Source organism: Macaca fascicularis, chromosome 3, assembly GCF_037993035.2.
Source record: "Macaca fascicularis isolate 582-1 chromosome 3, T2T-MFA8v1.1".
NCBI lineage: Eukaryota > Metazoa > Chordata > Mammalia > Primates > Cercopithecidae > Macaca > Macaca fascicularis.
The window spans coordinates 173839217-173860298 of record NC_088377.1 but is presented as its reverse complement, the minus strand read 5'-3'; the positions used below and the strand labels follow the sequence as shown (position 1 = coordinate 173860298).

Sequence of the window (21082 nt, the reverse complement as noted above, 5' to 3'; positions counted from 1 at the left end):
AATCTCAGGTTTTTCTTGATATTCTCCAACCTTCAGCTCTCCCACCCTTTCCTTCCTCCCTTCCTCCCTTTCCTACTTCCCGTGGCCTCCCTTTCCAGACTCTGATAGGGGTGAACCATGGAAGGCCCCAAGAAGCAGAAGGGAACCAGCGACCCCTGGTGGTAGGCATTGGCATGAGGCCAACTAAACGCTCTGACCCAAGGTCCGTGGGGAGAAGGGGCCACACCACACACTCAACCCTTAAGAGTGCTTCATTTTGCTTTAAGACTTAGGTCAGCGTGGGAAATAAACCCTGCTATTTTTTAAATAATGGTAGATATTTCTGGATTTTTAAGTTGACATAGACTTTGGAAAGAAGTTCCTGAACCAGCCCTAAGCAAAAATTGTGAGAATTTTGGTGCAAAATGAGACTTTTGTTTGGTTCTGTGAAACTGTTTAACCCAAAGAAAAGTTCCTCAGATACTAAAATTGAAGGATCCTGGTGATGGTGCAGAGAAGGTAATTAAATCGGTGTGTCTTTCCTGTGCTCCTCAAAATGACTGCCTATTCATTTGTAAGTTTATGTTGGGTCGTGCATGGAGCCTGTTTCAGCTGCTGGGACGGGAAGTGGGAGAACATTCTATTTCTCAACTGAGCGAGCCCTCTGTAGTGTCTGGGGGCAATGTGAAGGCAAGTAGGAAAAAGTAATTTGTGTTCTTCCCTTTCCCTGGCACTTTTCCAATCTGTATTCTGTAATCTACGGAATGTGTCTGACGTGACCCTCAGAGACAGGGTAGGAGGGCCAGCCTGCCATGGTGGTCATCTAAATTCTGGCTCTGGGAAATGATTTGATATCATGATTTTACAATCCACCTATAAAATGACAGTGACTCAATTGTCCTAAGCAATGACTTTCTGCCAAAGCACCAGTCCTGAATGTCCAAAAACAATCAGACAGCCCATCGGCCACACTCCCACCAGTGACATTCAACAGATCTCAGACCCGCACTTCTTTCCACCCACACAGCATTCCCTTCAACTTGCTCCTTGGGCCCGCCATTCCCTGGGCCACCCAGGTGTGAAATGCAGAGTTGTCCCTCATTCTTCAAGCCCCATCTCTTTCTCCCTCTATCCTTACCCTCTATTCCAACTGCCTTTTGGCTAGACCAAGATAAGTGTCACATTCCTTTACTGCCACCCTACTTCTAGTCTCTCCCTGTCCACACCATGCAATATAAGAGAGTATGTTCCAGGCACATGCAACTTCCTATAGCAAAAAGGTTCAGGAAGGAGAATTATTTCCAAACCAGTCTCAGACTCCCACCATCCAATACATTTTATCCCTTAACATGTCCTTGAAACACATTAAATAATATTACTTTAAATGCATTTCATAAAGAAGGCTTTGTGTAACCGTTACTAGCTTAATATTGACTCTAGGCTTGAGGAAAAGTGATGGGGGAACATAGGTACAGTGAGGTAGGCAGAGAGGGAGGTTGGAGCTCAGGACCACCCCCATGTGCATCCAGATGGCAGCTTCAGACAGAGGTCCAGGCCCAGCTCCTGTCTCAAGACCATCAAAAAAGAATGCAGTGCCCCTCCAATCTCAGTGCAGAGATTCACAGGAGAGTAAGCCTTCCCTCTCTCTTTTGCCAATGACATAGCTGTGCAACATGAGTTGCCAGAGGTGTGTCATGGTCAGTGAGTAGCCATGGACCCCCCATGTTAATAAGTGCTAACTGTAGTTTAGCTCTGATTATGTGCTGAGCAGTATGCTAAATGCTTTTCATTTACTAACTCATTAAATCTTCACGTCAGCTGATTGTGATAGGTACTGTTATTATCTGCATTTTCCAAATGAGGAAACCAGGGGTTAGAGAAATTGACTCATTTCCCAAAGGTCATGTAGCTAGGTCCTGGCAGAGCTGGGTAGGAGCCCTTGTTAATGGCCTCTGGAACCCATGCTTTTAATCACTACATTGTTAATTTATTGGGCAAACGTAAAAACTAACACTTTGACAGTGTAAGTGCTGGCCAAATGGATAAATGGATATATTACTATTGTATGTCAATATATCATTAGCATATTATATCAGCATATTGATCATTAATATTAATATACCATCCCCTGCCTCTTGTTCTTGGTGACTTCCCCACTGGACTCAGTTTTCACATCTGAAACATGGGGAGAGGCAACTCCCAGAGGACCAGAACCAGTGGCTGTAGGTTTTTGCTCAGTGCCTCGGACCTGGGAGATCAATAGTTTAATTGCTGTGAAACACATGGGCCTTGATGATGCCACATAAATAATTGTATAACTGTGGCCAGTGATGGAGAGAATGGTTTTCCAATATCTTATTTTAAAATGGATTTCTCTGCAACTAACTCCACAGGCTTCTGGCGGAAGGAGTAGCTCATACAGGCACTTATTATTATTTTTTTTTCCTTCAAGGCACTTTGGCTCTGGTGCCTCCCTCACTGGGATCAAAGGTCACCCGTCTGATTGGAGGAGGATGTCTTTAGGCCCCTCAACTGAGGGCAGGGGTGGCTTCAAGCCGGGGCTCTGTGGTTTTTCCTGGGATGAGGGTGGTCAAAAGCCCCTTTGTGATCTCCCAGCCAAGCTCTCTCCTGGCCCCAGGGCCCCCAGCTTTCTGCATCTGTGCATTCCAGCTCTGTCTGGTGATGTCATCCCCAGACAGGGATGCCCTTCTCAGCTCCAGCATTCTAAGCCCGGGAAAGGCTGTCCCCACAGTCTCTTTGGGAACAGATTTTCTGACTGTAAACTATTCACATGCCTCACCCCAGGCCTCATGAATTCCTGGGTCCTCATTTGTGATAGTTCCAAGTGTTTCTTTCCCAGAGTAGCTGCTGTTTTTAAAAAGTAAGATGTGGGCAGTATCTGTGCTGGAGAGATGTGTGGGATGGGGAGGGGAAGGATTCAGTAAGGGGTGGTGATCTGTGAGATAGCCCTCAGTGAGGCCCACTCTTCAAAGAAGCTCTAGTAGTTTTTTTTTTTGCTGGTGACACTGAACATTACAGTGCCTACTCTTAGAAGAATTGGTGCTGAGTACAGGTTTGAAGCCAGAAAATGTAAACTTCAGTGTGGGGCTCCACTTATTGGCTAGTGAGCTTGGGTAAGATGAATAACATGTAGCCCCTGCACTCAAGAAGCTCCTAGGGAGTGGGGAAGACAGTGAACGCTCATGACCTAGTGTAGCAATGCGTGTAAGTGCCATGAGCGAGGTGTGCAGGAAGTGCCGCTGGAGCCCACGGGAGGCACCAAATCATACCAGGAGACTCTGGGGAGAGTTCTGAGACTCTCAGTTTTCCCTGAGCTGGATCTTGGGTAATGTCACATGCATCCCTCACTTCCTTCCAACCCTCATTTAGGACACACACATAAATACACACACACACACACACACATAATTATTCTAGATAGCCCAGGAACTGGGGCTACTTTGAAATCCTTGTATAGATCCCTACTGAGCAAATCTGGAATCCCCTCCTGTTCTAGGGCTTTGCAAATGCACTGACATTGCAAAATGAAACGCCATCATTTCGGCCAGAAGCCAGGCAGCACCACTCTGACCAGCGTGTGCTTCCCAAGGGGATGAGGAGTGGATGGAGGGAGATGCCCCAGCCTTGTTGAAGTTGTGTCCTCTGCCTTCTAGGAAGCTGTACCTCTGCCCCTTGTAATAGGTGAACATGGGCTGTTCTTAGCCTCTCTCACACACACGGCTGTCCTTGGATGGCAGCCTCAGTGTCCCTTGAAAGGGCTGGTGCCCCAATAGCTTGATGAGGCTGCAGGCGAAGAACCTAGAGCAGAGCCCAGAAGGGAGAGCAGATGTTGAGGTAATATGCACTTGTCTGACGCTCCCTGGGTTATTTATTTGTCAAGGAAATTGCAAAACAGTGCTTGGGGGCTGAGCAACAGACCCATGGGGCTTCCTGTAGACAGCATGATGATGGGGGCCATATAGGGCTGGCTGCTGCAGATGCCCTTAGTGCTAGAAAGAGGCTTGGTGGTCCTATAAGGACAGAACATGAAAGAAATGCAAGTTTGGAAGATAGTCTCTGAGGTTGCTGGGACCCTTCTGATCTCTTTCCAATATTAATGGGACTCGTGTGTTCATTTGTTAATTTGCTAAACATCTATTAAGCAACTGGTGTTCCCAGAGCTACCAGGGAGCCTTGCTAGGGGAAGCTGTGCTCTGCTGCACCATCATCACCATCACATTATCTCCTCTTCATCTTCATATTGGCTTACTGGGCACAGCTACATATTAACTAGCCACAATTCACAGGCATGTCCATATGTTGAGAGCATGTATCAGGTGCTGCACTGAGAGCATTTCAGAATTCACCTGATGAGATCCTCATGGCAGCTCTAAGCTCTGAATTCTGAGACCAGTATTTCAGCTGAGGTCTGAAAAGTCCTGCCTGAGGTTGCAACATCCATAATAGACAGAATCAGGGGAGCTTGGTTGCCTGCACAGCCCCAGGCTTAATCTCTATATCACTGACCTGCCCTCAAGATGTTGACACACTCACGGCTGAAACAAAACATGCTCAAAACGTGAAAGGAATGTTAGGAATAGGCTTCCACACCCTAAGTGCCTGCACCTAGAACCGAGGCTGCACATGAGGTGAGAGGGCAATCGGAGTGGGCAGGTGTTACGGAAAAAGCCCTCAGAGGAGTGACCAGGGGCAGGTCCAGAGGGACTGATGGGCGTGGCCTGGCTGAAAGGAAGCAGAGAGTCAATGGAAGGAAAGGGAAGAGGGGACGAAATGGTATGAACAGGACTGTAGGTGGAGAACTGAACTGAGTCCTGGGGGAAACAGAAAAGTATCTAGCTCTGCAAAGAAGGGCAAGAGGGATGACTGGGGACTGCGCCCACCATGCCCTGGGTGGTCAGTGTCCAGCAGTTGTTGACCTGATGAGGAGGAAGATGAGGCATGTTCCTGAAATTGGGAAAGAGCCAAGAGGAGGCCTTAGCTTGTAGGGGAGCTGCTCTGGGGTGATGGTGACAGCTGGTAAATCTGGGATGTGAAGGGAGAGGGAGGTGAAGCTGCATCTGAGGCTGCAATGAAGGCCCCGTTTGCTAGCGCGGTTGACTTATTGAGTCTCTGCTCTGTGCTGAGCTCTGTGCTAGTAGCGCCCTTCCTCTGAGTTAGGACCTGGACGACTCCTGGAGGTGCCGTAGCAGCTCACACAGGAGTCCCTGGATTCCCCGGCTTCTCTCTACTTCTGTTTTCTTTGGGCCTCCAGCTGGACAGCGGTTTTCTCCTGGTTCTGTTATAGCTGCACGAAGCACCTGCTGGATCCCACTCCGGAGGAGGCCAGATTTCCAGCAGGAGAGGAACATGGATTGTGCCAGCCCCAACATCCTTGTGCACCTGTTCCTAGTCCTCATTGTCTTAGGAATCAGCCCCTTTGTCATTGCAACAGGTGTGTGGCCACAGAGGAGAGGAGGGAACCTCTGCATGTGGAGGGGCCAAGGTGAATATGGCTCGTCCAAGCTGTAGGATGAGGCAATAGAGGCGTGTGGATAAGGAGCTGGTGGTCCTGGTTCTGGCCTCCCTCTCTGTGCCTGATACCATGCAGGGCCACTGACTCTGCTTTTGGAGACTGGCCCTGCTTCTCCCCAGCATCTTTCCAGCCCCTCCTCTGCCCTGCATCTTCCCTGGGTCCTCAGAGATGCCGCATCTCTCAGCGAGGCTGGGCTGTGGTTCTCCACTCCCCCTCCTGAGCTTGGTCAAACCATAGGCATGAAACTGCTTTCCTCTTCCTCCATAAAGTCATTGGCTGTCTGAGTCTCTCCTGAGTTAAAGCAGCCTCAGCATTTCCTGGACAATTCCTGTAGCTTCAGGGCAGCCATGAGAAGGTCTCTGGGTCCACGATGGTGGAATGTCAATCGGTACAATTCATCCTAAAGAGCACAGACTCTTTAGTCCTGGTTTCTTGCCCTCTATTGACTTCAGACAGCCCAGAGCTAAGCTGTGGGTCCTCTTCTGTCTCTCCTGCCCTTAGGTGAACTTGTCAGATGTTGGGAGTCCAGTCTGCAGGCCACATCTTCCAGCCTCTTTATCTACTGCACATATAGAAACCTTCTAACCTCTTTATATCAGGGTCATGCTCTCTGTGAGCTTGGATGAAAATCATAGAGATCCCTTCATTTGAATAATAATCATTGCACGTTAATCATTGCTAATATTTATCAAAGCTCCCTCACTCTGCTAAGTATTATCCATGCTTGAGACATTATCATACTTGCCCAATAATGGTAACAATGAGGTATTGTTATTATTTCTGTTTTTCATATGAGGAAAGTGATAGGAAACTTTAGTAGATTGCCTGAGGCTGCATAGTTCCTAAGTGTCAGAGTTGGGAGTCATGCTGTTTGCACCACTCCTGTGCTGCTGGTGTACCCCAGCTCAGGTACTCTGGTCTTTTGCAACGTAGATGAGCATGGTCCATCTGCCAGGTGTCAGAAGGAGCTGATGCGTGTAAAGTGCATGGCATGGTGTGGGGTACATGGCAGGTGGTGAATAACTATCTATTCATGGAAACTTGTTTTCCTAGGGGTGGGAGTTGCCCAGGCTCCTTTCTAACCAGAGGCACACGGGAAATGGCCAACCAAGATTTTAGGGTGCAGGCTATCCAAAGAAGTGGTGGCTCTGGGGTCACGGGGTGGCTGACCTACCAAGGTTTCAAACCTGTAACTTTAGCACACAGTGCTCTCTGGTGTCTCTGGGAACAGTGCAATCAATGAAGCTGTTTCAAAATATTCCACATGTGAAATATGCTGGTTTGAACCTTTTCCTGGTGTGTTATTTACATCAGTCCTATTGATTTCCCTTTTTATTTCTTCAGCATCTTTCTCTTCTGGAGTCATAGCTTGTTCTTTGTGTCACCACTCAAACAGATGGGGAAGGTTTGGAGGCCATTATCCCTGGTTTCTTTTTGGTTTGGACATCGCAGGGCAAGGCGTTCCTAATGGCAGCATAGAAATCATTATTTGGCTCTGAGAATGTGTGTAATGGGAGACCCAAAGGGACCGATTGTCCCAGCAGTGTTTGGTAACACGGCACGGGATTCGTGCACACACGCTGCCTGTCTAATTAATTACTGTTTACACTCTTGCAGTTCCCTTTGCATCCTCTTTCTCCTGGCTGGAATCAGGAAATCAAAACAAAGTGCCTCATGGAGCTATTCTGGGGCAGCTTAAGCAGCATGAACACAGAAGCAGGGTTTACACCCACCTTCCAAGCCCTGAGACTAAAGGCAGGAAGGCACAGATGTGGCGTCAAACAGTCCACCCTGCTGGTGAAACAGGGCACCTACCGGCCATGTGGGCCTGGCTGGGCAGTTTCTGCTTCACTTTTGCTGTAGAATCTCCCAGTTACAGTGAGGGAAAGCCCCTAACTGGTTCCCTCACTGTAAAATAGGGGAAATCTACACCATGAGGCTGAAGAAACACGAAGATGATTACTTTGAGTGTTTTCATTCATGCATTTATTCAACAAATGGTTATTGAGCACCTACTCTGTGGCACGGTTCAAGGGTCTGAGATACATCCCTTGATAAAGATTTCTGCTCCCATGGTGTTCATGGTCTAGCAAGGGCGTAAACAATAACCATCATAATAAATGCAGGACGCAGTATGTCAGAAGGGAACAAGTGCTGTGAAAAAAAGCAAAAGCAGAATGGGGAGAGGGGATTGGAAATCCAGGGGAGAAGCAGAAGGGAATAATTTTTTTTTTTTTTTTTTTTTTTGAGACGGAGTCTCGCTCTGCCACCCAGGCTGGAGTGCAGTGGCCAGATCTCAGCTCACTGCAAGCTCCGCCTCCCGGGTTTACGCCATTCTCCTGCCTCAGCCTCCCGAGTAGCTGGGACTACAGGCGCCCGCCACCTCGCCCGGCTAGTTTTTTGTATTTTTTAGTAGAGATGGGGTTTCACTGTGTTAGCCAGGATGGTCTCTATCTCCTGACCTCGTGATCCGCCCGTCTCGGCCTCCCAAAGTGCTGGGATTACAGGGAATAATTTTAAAAAGCAAAAGCCCTGGGGAGGATGCGAGGTGCTTCTATGACTGCAGTCTTATTCTCAGATGCCCTTGGTGTGGGGTTGTAGGGATATTGGCAGTGAGGGCCTGGGGTGTGAGGGAGCTCCTCTGGTGAGGAGATGGACTTGCAGCCCATCAGAGTCTGATGGGAACTGAGAAATCCTCCAGTCCACCAGCCTGCAAACTAGGCAGCTCTTCCACAAGGAAGGGCCCCTTTCTGAAGACGTTTAACCCACAACCAGCCAGTTGCCAACATACTCAGACCTCATGCCCATATTCTCATCTATCTTCCTGCCAGCCTGCTGCAACCTTCCCAGCTCCTCTTTGTCCCAGACGCAGTTGTATCACCTGCCCTCTCTCCCTTTTCACAGAATTAGAAAGGGAAGGTTCTAGAGATTGTGTTTGAGCTGAGATGTGGCCCCATCTTCAGAGCCAGAGGGTGTACATGTGTATACATGTGTGTGCGCACATGTCTGTGAGTGTGCATGTGTGTCTCCTGGTTCCAGCTGTGGCAACTCAGACCCAGAATCAGCTTCTCAGGCCATTCATTCATTCATTCAACAATGAGTACCTACCCTGTGCCTGATTCTGGCACTCTTTGTTGTGCTAATTCTTCCTTTCAGGTGCCGAGTGACAGTGACGAGGGCTACATCATTTAGAACCTGTGGGTGCAACTGAGTAGACTGCATATCTATGATCCAAATGGCTCACAGTTTGCTCCCTCCTGAGAGACATCATACCGCTGTTGTGTGCCAGAGATACGGATCCTGGTCACTTATTGCTTGCCAAGGATCTTTGTTGCTATTTTTGCCTCCTTGGGAGCCAGGTCAGAGCCAGGAGAGAGACCCAGGACAGCTAGGAGAGCTGAAGTCATGTGCTCAAGGCTTCTGAGAGGAGCCAAACCTGGCCCCCTTTCTTCCCTCCTTCGGCTCCTCACCTATCCCTGCCTGCCCCGATGAGGTCTCCCTTGTGCAAACTGACTGGTTTGCATTTTGTTGCAAGGGATCTCCTTCCAATTCTGGGCAGTTCAAGGCCTAACTCTGGCTCTGGCATGGCTGGAATATGGGGCGCCTCTCCGTAAGCCCTCCACCTCTGGCCCTGTGAGCAAGGCGTGACCTCCTTCCATCCTGACCACCAGCTGGTTTGCCACGTGCCTCTGTGTTGGAGGTTTGAGGGTCTAAGTGGGGAATTAAGATTGGCCCTGGGACATATGCCTCCAGGTTTGCTCTGTTCCCCTCTCCATCTACAGTTCCAGCTCTATTTCCCTGCTTGCTGGATAAGACCCCACCCTTGCATTCTTATACCTGGGTCCAGCTCCCAAATCTCAAAGGTGTAGACCTCCACTAGGAAGTTTGGGGAGGGTGTGAAGGGATAGAGGAAAGGGAGAGTGCAGAGGTGGCGTGCATCTTTAGAGATGAATAGCACTGTTTGCTCATTAGGGAGATTAGTCCAAGCAAGACGGCAGCCAGAACGCTCTAGTGCAAGCATCTGCCTGCTACTGGGAGACTATATTTATTGTTCAATCCTTCAATGGATGTAAATAAACAGCCCGGCCCAGATAATGTTCCAGTAAACAAACAAGCAGCTGCCAGGAGCTCCCTGGATGGCTGACCTTTGCGGAGGCCATGCTGCTGATGTTTCAATAGCAGTCTGTCTGGCAGTGCGGAGACTCACCGTGCCAGGGATGGAGATAGGTGGCAGTGCCTGCTGATGGATCGGCAGGGAGCCAGCGGGGCTGGAGGAAAGGGTCTGGCTGCCTTGGAAGATCCCAGGCTGGGGATGTGGATGCCTGGATACCCAGAGTAGAGGGTGGGTGTGTGTGTGTGTGTGTGTGTGTGTGTGTGTGTGTGTGTGTGTGTGTTCTTGGTAAGCTGCATGTACTGTGGAGTAGTGCAGTGCACATTGAACGCTGTAGTGGAGGTTTCTGTGTGGCACAGGCGAGATGATGCTCAGTCCTTAAGTGCTCATGTGGCCTCGCCGGTTGTTAATGTTGAAATGCATCTATGCAATTGGTAGTCAGTTGCTGCCCCCAGTCCCAGATACCCACCACCGTCTGGGTGTCCCGCTCATCACCACTCTCTCCCAGGGCAGTATTTCTTGGTGCAGGTAAGAGTCCCCAAGAATCCCCTCCCATAGCAATGATTCTGGCTGACTGGTTGGTTCCCTCCCACGAGCAGGGGTACCAGGGATCCTGCTGCACAGGAGGTGTGCCCAGAGTGTGGGAAGAGAAGGCATGGGTGCATCAAATGAGCCTGGATTAGAATGAGGCCCATGCAGCAGCATTCTGACTTGATGGGGACCATATAGCTTGTTGGAGCATACGGTCCAAGAATGCCCAGAAAGTAAGGGCAGTGGGGCACACTGCACTGTGCTGTAGCTCAAAGGTGCCTGGGAGACACAAAGGGATTGCAGCAGAGGACGGGGAGAGAGAGGGTCGGGTGGGGTTGGGGATGGTTGCAAAATCTCAATGGAGCATGCCTCCAGGGGGATAGTCACCAAACCAAATTATTAGCAAGGTCACTTGGTGACTGCAGAATCAAAACACAGGGAAGAGAATAGTCTAGAATTGTGCTGTCCAATATGGTAGCCTCTGGCCACATAGGAAGCACCTGAAACATGGCTGCTCCAAACTGAGCTGTGCTGTAAGTGTAACATGCACCTCAGGAGGCAAAGGTTTAGTTAGTATGAGGAAAAGCAGGTAAAATATCTCAATAATAATTTTAATAATTTTAATACTTGTAGACATGCTAACATGATCATATTTGGTTTATATTGGGTCAGATTAAACATATGAAACTTAATTTTACCTGTTTTTTTTTGTTGTTGTTGTTGTTGTCGTTGTTGTTTTGAGACAGAGTCTTGCTCTGTCGCCCAGGCTGGAGTGCAGTGGCGCGATCTCTGCTCACTGCAAGCTCCGCCTTCCGGGTTCACACCATTCTCCTGCCTCAGCCTCCCAAGTAGCAGGGACTACAGGCACCTGCCACTACGCCCGGCTAATTTTTGTATTTTTGGTAGAGAAGGGGTTTCACCATGTTAGCCAGGATGGTCTCGATCTCCTGACCTCGTGATCCGCCCGCCTCGGCCTCCCAAAGTGCTGGGAATTTTACCTGTTTTTTAAAATTTGGCCACTACTAGAAAATTCTGAATGACATATGTGACCCACATTTGTGGCTTATACTATCTTCCATTGTCTAGTGCTGTTCTGGAACATTCTACTGGGGCTGAGGCAAGGCCTGCAGGGGCACCCCTCCCTACCACAGAGGACACAGTGGTTCTCTGATCTGCTCTAGTCTCTCTCTCTCTCCTCAAGATGATGCTGCAGAAAGATGATCAAATTCTTCCCCTTGGACACCCTTTTTCCAATTTTTACTCTAACCCTCCTGTCAGTATGTTATGTCTTTATGAAATCTATTAGTCCTGCTAATTTTGCTACTTCAGATCAGTCTTCCTGCTAATGTAAAAGATTTCGTCCCCTAAGGTGGCTTTGAGTAAATCTCATGTTACCTGTTATGTGCTGTATTAGTCAAGCTCTCATCACTGGCAGCACCATATTGGTAGTTCTAGGTCATGACGCTGCCTGCCCACTAGCCTCACCTGGAGCTGGGCTCATCATCCCTGGTTAAACTCTAGTTGGCCAGATCTCCTGAGAAGAACAAAGAGAGGCCTTTGAACACCCCTCTGCCATAACATTTGCCACTGGGCATTATTTGTGTGAAATCTGAGCCCTCCAGGAGACAGGCCTCCTGGAAGGCAGGGCTGGCACTTACCACCTCTCCCCTCCAGAAGGAGAGGCCCTGGAACAATGGGCATTCAACAGACGCATGGTGGGTGTGGGATGTGTCGTTCTGTCAAGGGACACACAGGATCAGGGTGTGGTTTCCTCCTTTGTGTCATCCTCAGAGGTTAACATCTTCCAAACACCCAATGTGCCTTTGTGATCCGTGATTGTTTTCTTTACATTTTCTTTTTTGAGACAGAGTCTCGCTCTGTCACCAGGCTGGAGTGCAGTGGCGCCATCTCAGCTGACTGCAACCTCCACCTCCCTGGTTTAAGTGATTTTCCTGCCTCAGCCTCCTGAGTAGCTGGGACTATAGGTGCCCGCCACCACGCCCAGCTAATTTTTGTGTTTTTAGTAGAGACGAGGTTTCACCATATTGGCCCGGGTGGTCTCAATCTCTTGATTTCGTGATCCGCCCACCTTGGCCTCCCAAAGTGTTGGGATTACAGGCTTGAGCCACAGTGTCCGGCCAGTTTCTTTACATTTTCTACCAAAAAAAAAAAAAAAATCAACTTCTGTTTTCATCCTTTCTCATTATTATAGGTGATCCATAAGTATATATACTATGTAAAATAAGAAATCTAGGCTGGGCCTGCTGGCTCACGTCTGTAATCCCAGCACTTTGGGAGGCTGAGGTAGGCAGATTACGAGGTCAGGAGTTTGAGACCAGCCTGGCAAATATGGCGAAACCCCGTCTCTACTAAAAATACAAAAATTAGCCGGGCGTGGGGGTAGGTGACTGTAATCCCAGCTACTCAGGAGGCTGAGGCAGGAGAGTTGCTGGAACCCAGGAGGCAGAGGTTACAGTGAGCTGAGATCGTACCATTGCACTCCAGCCTAGGCAACAAGAGCAAGAATTTGTCTGAAAACAAAAACAAACAAACAAAAAAATCTAATTTGTTCAAGCTGTCATGTTATAAGTGTTGGGGTGGCCTCTGCATTGATGACTGAACCGTGGCCACTGGTCAGTGTGTCTCCTTTCATCTCAACTATTTCTTTCTGGCTTGGGTTGTCTTTCCTAGGCTGTTCTTGAGTTGCAGGCATCTGGATTGTGTTCCTACCTTATGAAGGGTGAATTGAATGTGATCTCGTATGTTCAGGTGAACTTGACTAAGATGTTGGCTCTGCTAGTCTGTTTTTCTATGAAATCTTACTTAAATGCTACCTATCATTTTGTTGGCCTTTTGGCTGCCTGAGTATTGGGAGTAGTAAATGGTGGCTTTGATCCCTTCCTCAATCCTGACTCTTACCTCGATTATAACTAGCAGCTCAGATATTAGAGACTGTGGTTGTTTTACATTTATTCAGTAATTACTTACTAAGCACCAACCACGTATCAGGGATTGCGCTGAGTACAGCAGGCATGAGGAGACTCATGGTCCCAGGGCTATTTGCCCACGTGGCAACTGTCAGCCCTGCAGAGGGTGGACCATTTTTTTTGTAGTTCACCTTTGTTGTCGGACTTCTTGCTGTCCCAAAGAGTTTACAATCATTTGTACATTTTCCTGCTGCCTCCTCCAGGCCATTTATAAAAAATATTAAATGAGATTAGTCATAACACTAGTTACTTCTCCATGCACAAACCTGTCTTTTCCTGTCTCTGAGTCAGTTCTCTCTCTCCATGGCCAAACTGCCCGAAGTCCCACGGAGACTCATTATTTTTAAATACCTTTTCATGTGGAACCTTGTCAAAAGCTTCTGGAAAATCTAAATAGCTAAGAGACAAGCACTGAGCTAGGAATCAGGAGACCTGGATTCTAGTCTTATATGCCATTGGTTTATCATGGAACTTGGGGCAAGTCACAGAACAGCCTCCATCTCAGTTGCTTCATCAGGAAGATGAGAATGATTATTCTGGCAATCAACATCATAAAAATTTTACAACCATCAGCTGAGACAGTGTTATTTAAGAATGCTTTGCAAAGTATAAAGCAAAAATATAAGGGATCATTATTTAGAAAATTTACAATAGCATCTTCATTCATATGCAGGTTTCTCTCCCAGAAAAACTGCAGTAGATAAAGACATGGCTCCTCCAGCACCCCTGGGGTGATGCTTGTTTAAAACCAACTCCTTTGACATCTTGAAGGAATGCAGGTTTACATAAACAGTAGTGCCGGGTTCAGTGTGAGCCTTTGGTGTAGTGTGTGAACTCATAGAAGCATAACCACTGGAATCAATCAGACCCTGGTATGGGTGCAGCCTGTGCCATCCGCCAGATGTGTGACCTTAATCAAGTTATTTAACATTTTTTGTGCCACACCTGTAAATGGGGACAATATTAATGCTTACTTTACTGAGTTCTGAGATTTAAATAAGAAAATAAATATATGTAAAATGCCTACCATTGTCCCAGACCCATAGTGGCCACTCAATAAATAGCAGCTTTTGTTCTATTTGTCTGTGTTAAGGGTCCAAGAGCCAGCAGCTGGTCCATTCTACCTAAATTTTTGGATTGCCCATCAAACATTCAGTAAATTCCACCATAAATTCCTTTATCCATGTCCTGTGTGAATTTTTTCAACAGATGAATAAATAATGCTTTTCTTTGGTTTTCTGAAAAGTTGTTGGAGGGTGAGGTGGGAAAAGAGAGAAGGAACCTTTCCAATTAGATATTTCCCACTGGCAGAGTGCAGAGGGTGGGGACTTAGCTGCATCCAGCCTCCTTGCAGAAGGCCAGGCCTATGGAAACTTGTCCAATTGCTGCTTCCTCGTCCACCCCTCTGTCCCTCCCCCATGTCATCTGGTTTCCTTTGATGTCCAGCCACACCCAGCAAACCCCTCATCCTCAGGAGCAGGGAAGTTGGAGTCGAAAGATAAAGGAGACTGCTCAGGCACTGAATGTAATTTCATTTGGGGATCAGGCCAAGGGGCACTGGATGAGGCTTAGTTCCGCCAGCACTCCCCCGGGGACCCTGCTCTGGCCGACGGTGGCCTGAGGGGGCTGGAGACCAGCCAGGGCATTCAGTATCATTCTCTGCTTCTGCTTCAGGGGCACCTCCCAGCTGGGGATGAAGCTTGGCTGGGCCAGGGGCCAAGGCCATCATTGCGCGGTCAGACTTGGGTGGTAATCCCAATTGGTTTTGCACAAACTCCTGTTTCATCCAGATTAGGAAAGGACCTGGCCAGCGTGGACATCTGGTGGCTTGGGGATGGGCACAGAAGAAGGAGGGCTCTGGGAATCAGAGGCATTTCCATTTTAAACACTAACCATGACTCCTTTAACTGTTGTTGTCATGGGCTTAATGGGAAATTAGCAAAGAGGAATCTGAACTACATTTATTTATTCATTCTTTTTTAGAATAAATATTTGTCAAGCTCAAGTGTTTGAGCACCAAAATCAAGAATGACTAGAGAAAGTCTCAGCAATTGTAGAGACTAGAGACAGACCCTGACCTCAGCCCCCTGCCTTTAGGTGGCCGCCACTGGGAGACACACGGGAAACCCTCTGGAAGCAAGGACTCTCATGTAACTGGTGGTAGGAAAAGCATGGACTTCCAGAGTCAAACTGAATTCTAATTCTCTCCCCAGATTTTATCGCACAGGCCAGTTGTTTAATGTACCTGGGTATCATTTTTCTCATCTATTATCAGTGCATCCGTTAGGACTTGGGATGTTGCAAAAAAAAAAAAAAAAAAAAAAAAAAAAAAAAAAAAACCTTTATATTACTTTAACATAAAGAAAATATCTGGAGTAACTAGAAAGTCCCAGTGTCAGGCAGGCTTTGGGGTTACTTTGATTCAGTGGCTCAGCAATGTCACCAAAGACCAATTTTTTCCCGTCTCTGTGCTTGACCTGCCCTGGTTCCAGCTCCCTTCCTTGTTAGGAGAGGGCTGCCCACAGATCTTTGAGCTCCAAGTTCATTTTATCCCTTTGAGAGTTAGGAAATACAGTCTCTTCTCTCTACCATGAGTCCCTGCTTTGCTCTGATTCACGTTGATTGGCTTGAGCCTATTTTCTCTTAATCACTGTGGCAGAGAGTAAGATCGAGCTGGTTTGTTTGTGCTCATCATGGACAACCTGGGAAGCAGGGAGTGGGTTCAATCCCACCCAAAAGGTGGGAGAGGGTGGAATGGATGCTGGAGGGGCACATGAGCCGTGATGAATGAACATTAAACCCACGGGATTGAGAGGATTACACCAATAGAGAATTATGTGCAAAACCATCTCCCAGTACCTGATGTCCACGAAGCTTAAAATAATGCTTAAAAGGAAATTTTAAAAATCAGAGTCCAGAACAAACCTAAAATCAAGCAAATAAACCACAAAATAACCTGATATTAGAGTTCATGGACTCAAGAGAAATGAAAGGGGGGAGCCTTCTGGGGGACCTGGTGTGGTCAGTTGTCATTAATGTGGTGTTCTTTCTGTAATTTAGTTCCTCAGAATGCCTCTTTTATTCTCCTTGATCTTGTGAGAGGTTAAAAATTACACATTAAAAATTAAAAATAAGAGTGCCTAATGGGAATATTTGGAGTATATTCTTTTTCCTTAGCTTTATTGTTGAAATCTCTAAAATTATACTATGTGTATCTTACAGTCCTGTGTGTGGTGGGGAAGTATGATGATCCCCTAGCTCTCGCCTAACCACACTCTCAATAATATTTGTTCCTGATTTATGGGAGTGGTGTTATTAGCACTCACTGTGCAGTGGTCACGTTGGGTCTATGCACTCAAACACAGGATGGTTCCAGAGACCTTGGCCAACATCCAGAGGCCAGACGAGCATCATGTAGGATTGTAAAGCTGATGTCTTTTCTAGGTTAGTTCTCATTCATGGGGCATATGGGCAGAAGTCTTCTTTCCATTGTCTCTAAGCTGTCCCAGCATTTCTAGGAAGGACTTGTGGATGGCTGGGGAAGATCTACTCAGCTGAGTGTTTGCAGAAGGTTGTGGATGACTCATGCCTGAAGCACATTTTCCTGTAATTCCCTCATCCCCTTCCCTGGGGACGTGAACAAAATCTCTAGAAGGTTTCAGGACCTAATGTTATAAGTATAAGCCACTATTTCAATGCCAAAAAGAGACCCTTAGTGTGAAACCTTTGGGGTTGGCCCCCTGCCTGGTTCCCCTTCAAGGTACAGCAATGACATCTGGGTAGCAGTTCCCTTCCTTACACTGACATGTTTTTCTGCTAACAAATGCAGCAAATAATATTGCCTTTCCAATGCAGGGTGACACTCTGATCTGAGGCAGCTTCAATAGCATGTTGTTCCTCCAAGCCTCAGAGCCTCATCTTTTTCTCCAAAGACCAGCAAGAAAGGCATCAAATGCTTGAGCCTGAGGCAGAGGGAACCAGGGAGATCAAGACTGGATTTTTGGTGAAGCCCAGCCTGGTCCCTGGCTTCCCTCTCTGCCACTCCCATCCTGAGGCCCTTGGTGAGCTTATGTCACTCCACTCCTTGGCTTTAGCCTGTGAGCACTGTAGAGACAGAACTCATGCCCTCTCCCTCGGCTGTTGACAGGGTCTCTGGCTGAAGTTTGACTGTGGGCAGTGCAGGATCTGAACTCACATTGACTCTCCTCCTCTTCTCCACAGATCCGGGTGGATGGACCCAGGGGCAACGCTCTCCAGTATGAGACGGTGCAGGTGGTGGATCCTGGCCCAGTCCTCCGGGATATGGCCTTCTCCAAGGACCACGAGCAACTCTACATCATGTCAGAGAGGCAGGTAAGGCTCTTTGGGCTCTGCTAGACGTTTGTCTTACAGCTAAATACTAGCCTGTGGCTCAGTACAAACCTTAGGAGGCCAGCTGCAGAGAGGTGATTTGATTTATTTGGCGCAGTGTGTATCTTTTCAGTTTTGCTGCCTGGGGACTGAGGCTTGGTGTTCTGAAACAGGAAAGAAACATTTAAAATATCAAAATATTGGAGACTCTAGAACAAATCCACTAACTTCAAAATCATGTGTATATGTTCAGGGCCAACATTTGCTTTCTTTTGAAGAAACGTCATACAGATGTCCAAATTGTGGGTCCAGATTTCCCTATACAAAATGTGATCTCATACCAAAGTCACCTTCCTGGCCCCCAGAAGCCTGTGGGAGGCAAGGATTTATTGCCAGAAGAGCCTAGTTAAGGGAACACCATGGTCAGGACCCAGAAAACAGAGTCTGTGTGGTGAGATACGATGAGGTAGGGCACGGCCTGAACGTTTGTGTGTACATACAACTCTTTGTGGAAACTCCAGCAAGTGCCGCGGAGCCCGCCCGAGAAGAACAGATATGGTGCAGGTTTACTGATGCTGAGTAGGAAGTCGAAAACCTGGGCTTGGTTCTCAAACTGAGCTGAGAAGGAAGTAAGTTTGTATGGAGTCCTTGAGCTCAGGCCAGGAGTCATATATCTGCATCAGGCAAAGGAAGGGGTTTCACCTTGGACATCCATGTATTTAAGGGTATTTCCTGCAGTCCTCTAATTCACTGCCTGGAGTGCTCCATCCCACAATACACAGCCCACCCCAAGTGTGGTGCAGCACCACCGTACCTCTGCCCTGTGGCCTCTGTGGAGGATGGGTCATGCCCTGGAGCTGTCCCTCCAGCCCATGAATATGTATGCATTAGCTCTAAGTGGCAGCAGCAGCCATGAGGGGCAGATCTCTCCTCTTTTTCATCCTCGTCAGTGTGGCCTGAACTCTCTGGAGGACCCTGCTAACAGAGTCTGGATTGTTCTGCCTGGACCCTCTCGGCATTGTGGGGGAGATGAATTCCACATTATGCCACCCACGGGGCTTGTGCATTATGCCTTAGCAGTCACAGGAGCTCTGCCCTCCCCAAGAGCTCGATGACATCTTCTCTTGGTGTCGGACTCCCCGTTCTCCCAACTTTAGCCACACTGGGACCCATTGTGCCCTGGTTGAGGCTGCCACGGCTTGGGAATGTTCTCATTCCCAAGGTGGGGTAGAAAGTGGAGTCTTTTTTCCTGGGAGGAGAGACTACCAAGATGGAGCCTGCAGCTGGGCACAAGGCTTCCCATTTGTCTACATTCCTTGCTCTTATAACAGCTTCCAAACTCCCCACTCCCAGCCTACCTCAGAGGCCCTAGGAGCTGAGGGGAAGCAGCTTTCTTTGGTGGCATGAATCATCTGGAGAAGATCTTCACAAGGCATTGAATATTCAGGATTTCTTGCCTGATCTGAAAGCCAGCATTTCTGAACCTGGGACTTAAAACATAAGAGGACTTTCAAAGATGGAAAATATAAATGGAGCCAGGTGCAGTGTCTTGCACCTATAATCCCAGCTGCTCGGGAGGCTGAGGCAGGAGGATTGCTGGAAGGCCAGGAGTTCAAGGCCAGCCTGGGCAATATAGCAAGACTTCGTCTCTAAAAAAATAAAGAGAAATTTCAAAAAAAAGCATGAGCTGATAATATGAGTTATCAGGCCCCTCTGAGAACTGAGTCAGGATTCTGAGCATTACTCCTTCCCTGGAGGGGCCCTTCTGAATCCTTGTTCACCTCCTTGTCCTCAGCTATTTCCCCTTAGATGAGTAATGTGGTCACTACCCATTTAGGCTTGGCAATGAGGCACCCTGAGAGCTCCATATTATGGGCACATTGGAAAGGAAGGCAGGAATGAATAGAGCCAGGGAATTCATCCATTCCAGGGCTGCTCCACACAGATGGGGAGACTGGCCTGCCACCCAAATGACCATTTCAAAGCCCTAACACCTGGGCTGACAGTGGTCTCCACTGGACTTGTGGATTCTTGGTGGAGATTTGTGGAACAGTGCGATGATTAAGTCCACAGGTGTTGCCATTGGAATGACTGAGCATGCATCTTAAATCTCATTTACTAAATGTAGTCTCTGATAAGTTCCTAACCTCCTTAAGATTCAGCATTCTTTACTGTCCTGTGTAGGTGACAATAATATCAGATAGTTTTGTTCCAAGAATTGAATGAGATATGCATATAATAAACTTAGAACCATGGCTGGCACAGAGTAAGTTCTTGTTAAATGGAGAGACTCTTGTTTTTACGACTTTGTGACAGGAGTTTCCAGACATTGGCTGTGCTTACAGTCAGGCAAGGGCTCGTATTGAGATTCTAGATGGTCCATCTGGGTTTGAGCACAGCAGACCAGATGAGGCCAAGGTAGGCAGGGAGCAAAAATCCAGTCCCGGGGGAGAGCCCATGAGGAACCCAGGCCTGCTTGACAGACTGGGCACGTGGAATAGAGCTCAGGGCCAAGCAGCTTGGTAAATATACCTGGGTATTTTCCAGACCCAGGGCATCAAGACTAATTCCAGCCTCCTTCAGGTGGTGGGTCTCCCTCAGCCATGATGGGTCAGGACACTTTGCACACCGTGTCTGCAGGCTAAGGGCATAGCTTGGCCATGATGTCAGCGCGGCCTGGAAAGCACTTTCCTTTCTTATCTGACTAATTTTTCCTTGTCCTTCAAAACTTAGCTTGACTGTCACATTCTTCATTGGGTTATTCCTAGCCTGCAGTTAGACACGTCTGTAGTAGCTTTTGTCAGACCAGACTGTGATGATGACTTCCTTGTCTCTGTTGCTGCCGGCAACTTGAGAGCATTCCATGCCTTGCCAGCCTCAATCTCACGTGATAGGCCCCTCATAATTTTTTAATGAATGAGTCCCCAGTGCCTTCACTGAACCAGAATTGGAAGAGAGAGGTACCAACACAAATAACCTATTGCTTCAGTTAATTTCAAAGCTCAAACTTAAGTAACTGAAAGACTAACTGAAGCCTGACCTTACTCTCTGCCACAGAGAGTAAGGGTGGGACTGAACCCACTCCCTGCTTCCCAGGTTGTCCGTGATGAGCACAAACAAACCAGCCTGATCTTACTCTCTGCCACAGAGAGTAAGACGGAAAGAAGGAAGTTCAGATAAAGGAAGAACCTCCTGTGTGTCAGTAATCTATCACTTGTATTCATTGGCTAGGGCTGCCATAACAAAATAGCACAGACTGGGGAGCTTAAACAACAGAAATTTGTTTCCTCCCAGCTTTGGATGTTGGAAGTCCAGGATCACAGTGTCAGCAGGGCTGTTTTTTCTGAGGCCTGTCTCCCCGGCTTGCAGATGGCTACCTTCTCACTATGTCCTCACATGGCCTTTCCTCTGAGAGCAAAGCCCTGGTGTTTCTCTGTGTGTCCTACTCGCCTCTTCTTCTAAGAGCACCAGTCAGATTGGATTAGGGCCTCTTTCTATCAGCCTTATTGTAACATAAACACTTTGATATGGTTTTGCTGTGTCCCACCCAAATCTCATCTTGAATTGTAGCTCCCATAATTACCTCCTGTC

The 21082-nt window shown here is 47.8% G+C and overlaps 1 protein-coding gene across 3 annotated transcripts in view; it reads left to right on the top strand.

Moving 5' to 3' along the window:
• The window catches only part of PLXNA4 (plexin A4), a 446024-nt gene that overhangs the window by 256471 nt on the left and 168471 nt on the right, over nt 1-21082 (top strand). For all 3 annotated transcript variants that reach the window (XM_005550800.5, XM_074036650.1, XM_065542564.1), the window contains one exon: nt 17363-17494. In XM_005550800.5, the coding sequence (XP_005550857.2) occupies nt 17363-17494 (132 nt within the window). The remainder of the gene's footprint in view (nt 1-17362; nt 17495-21082) is intronic.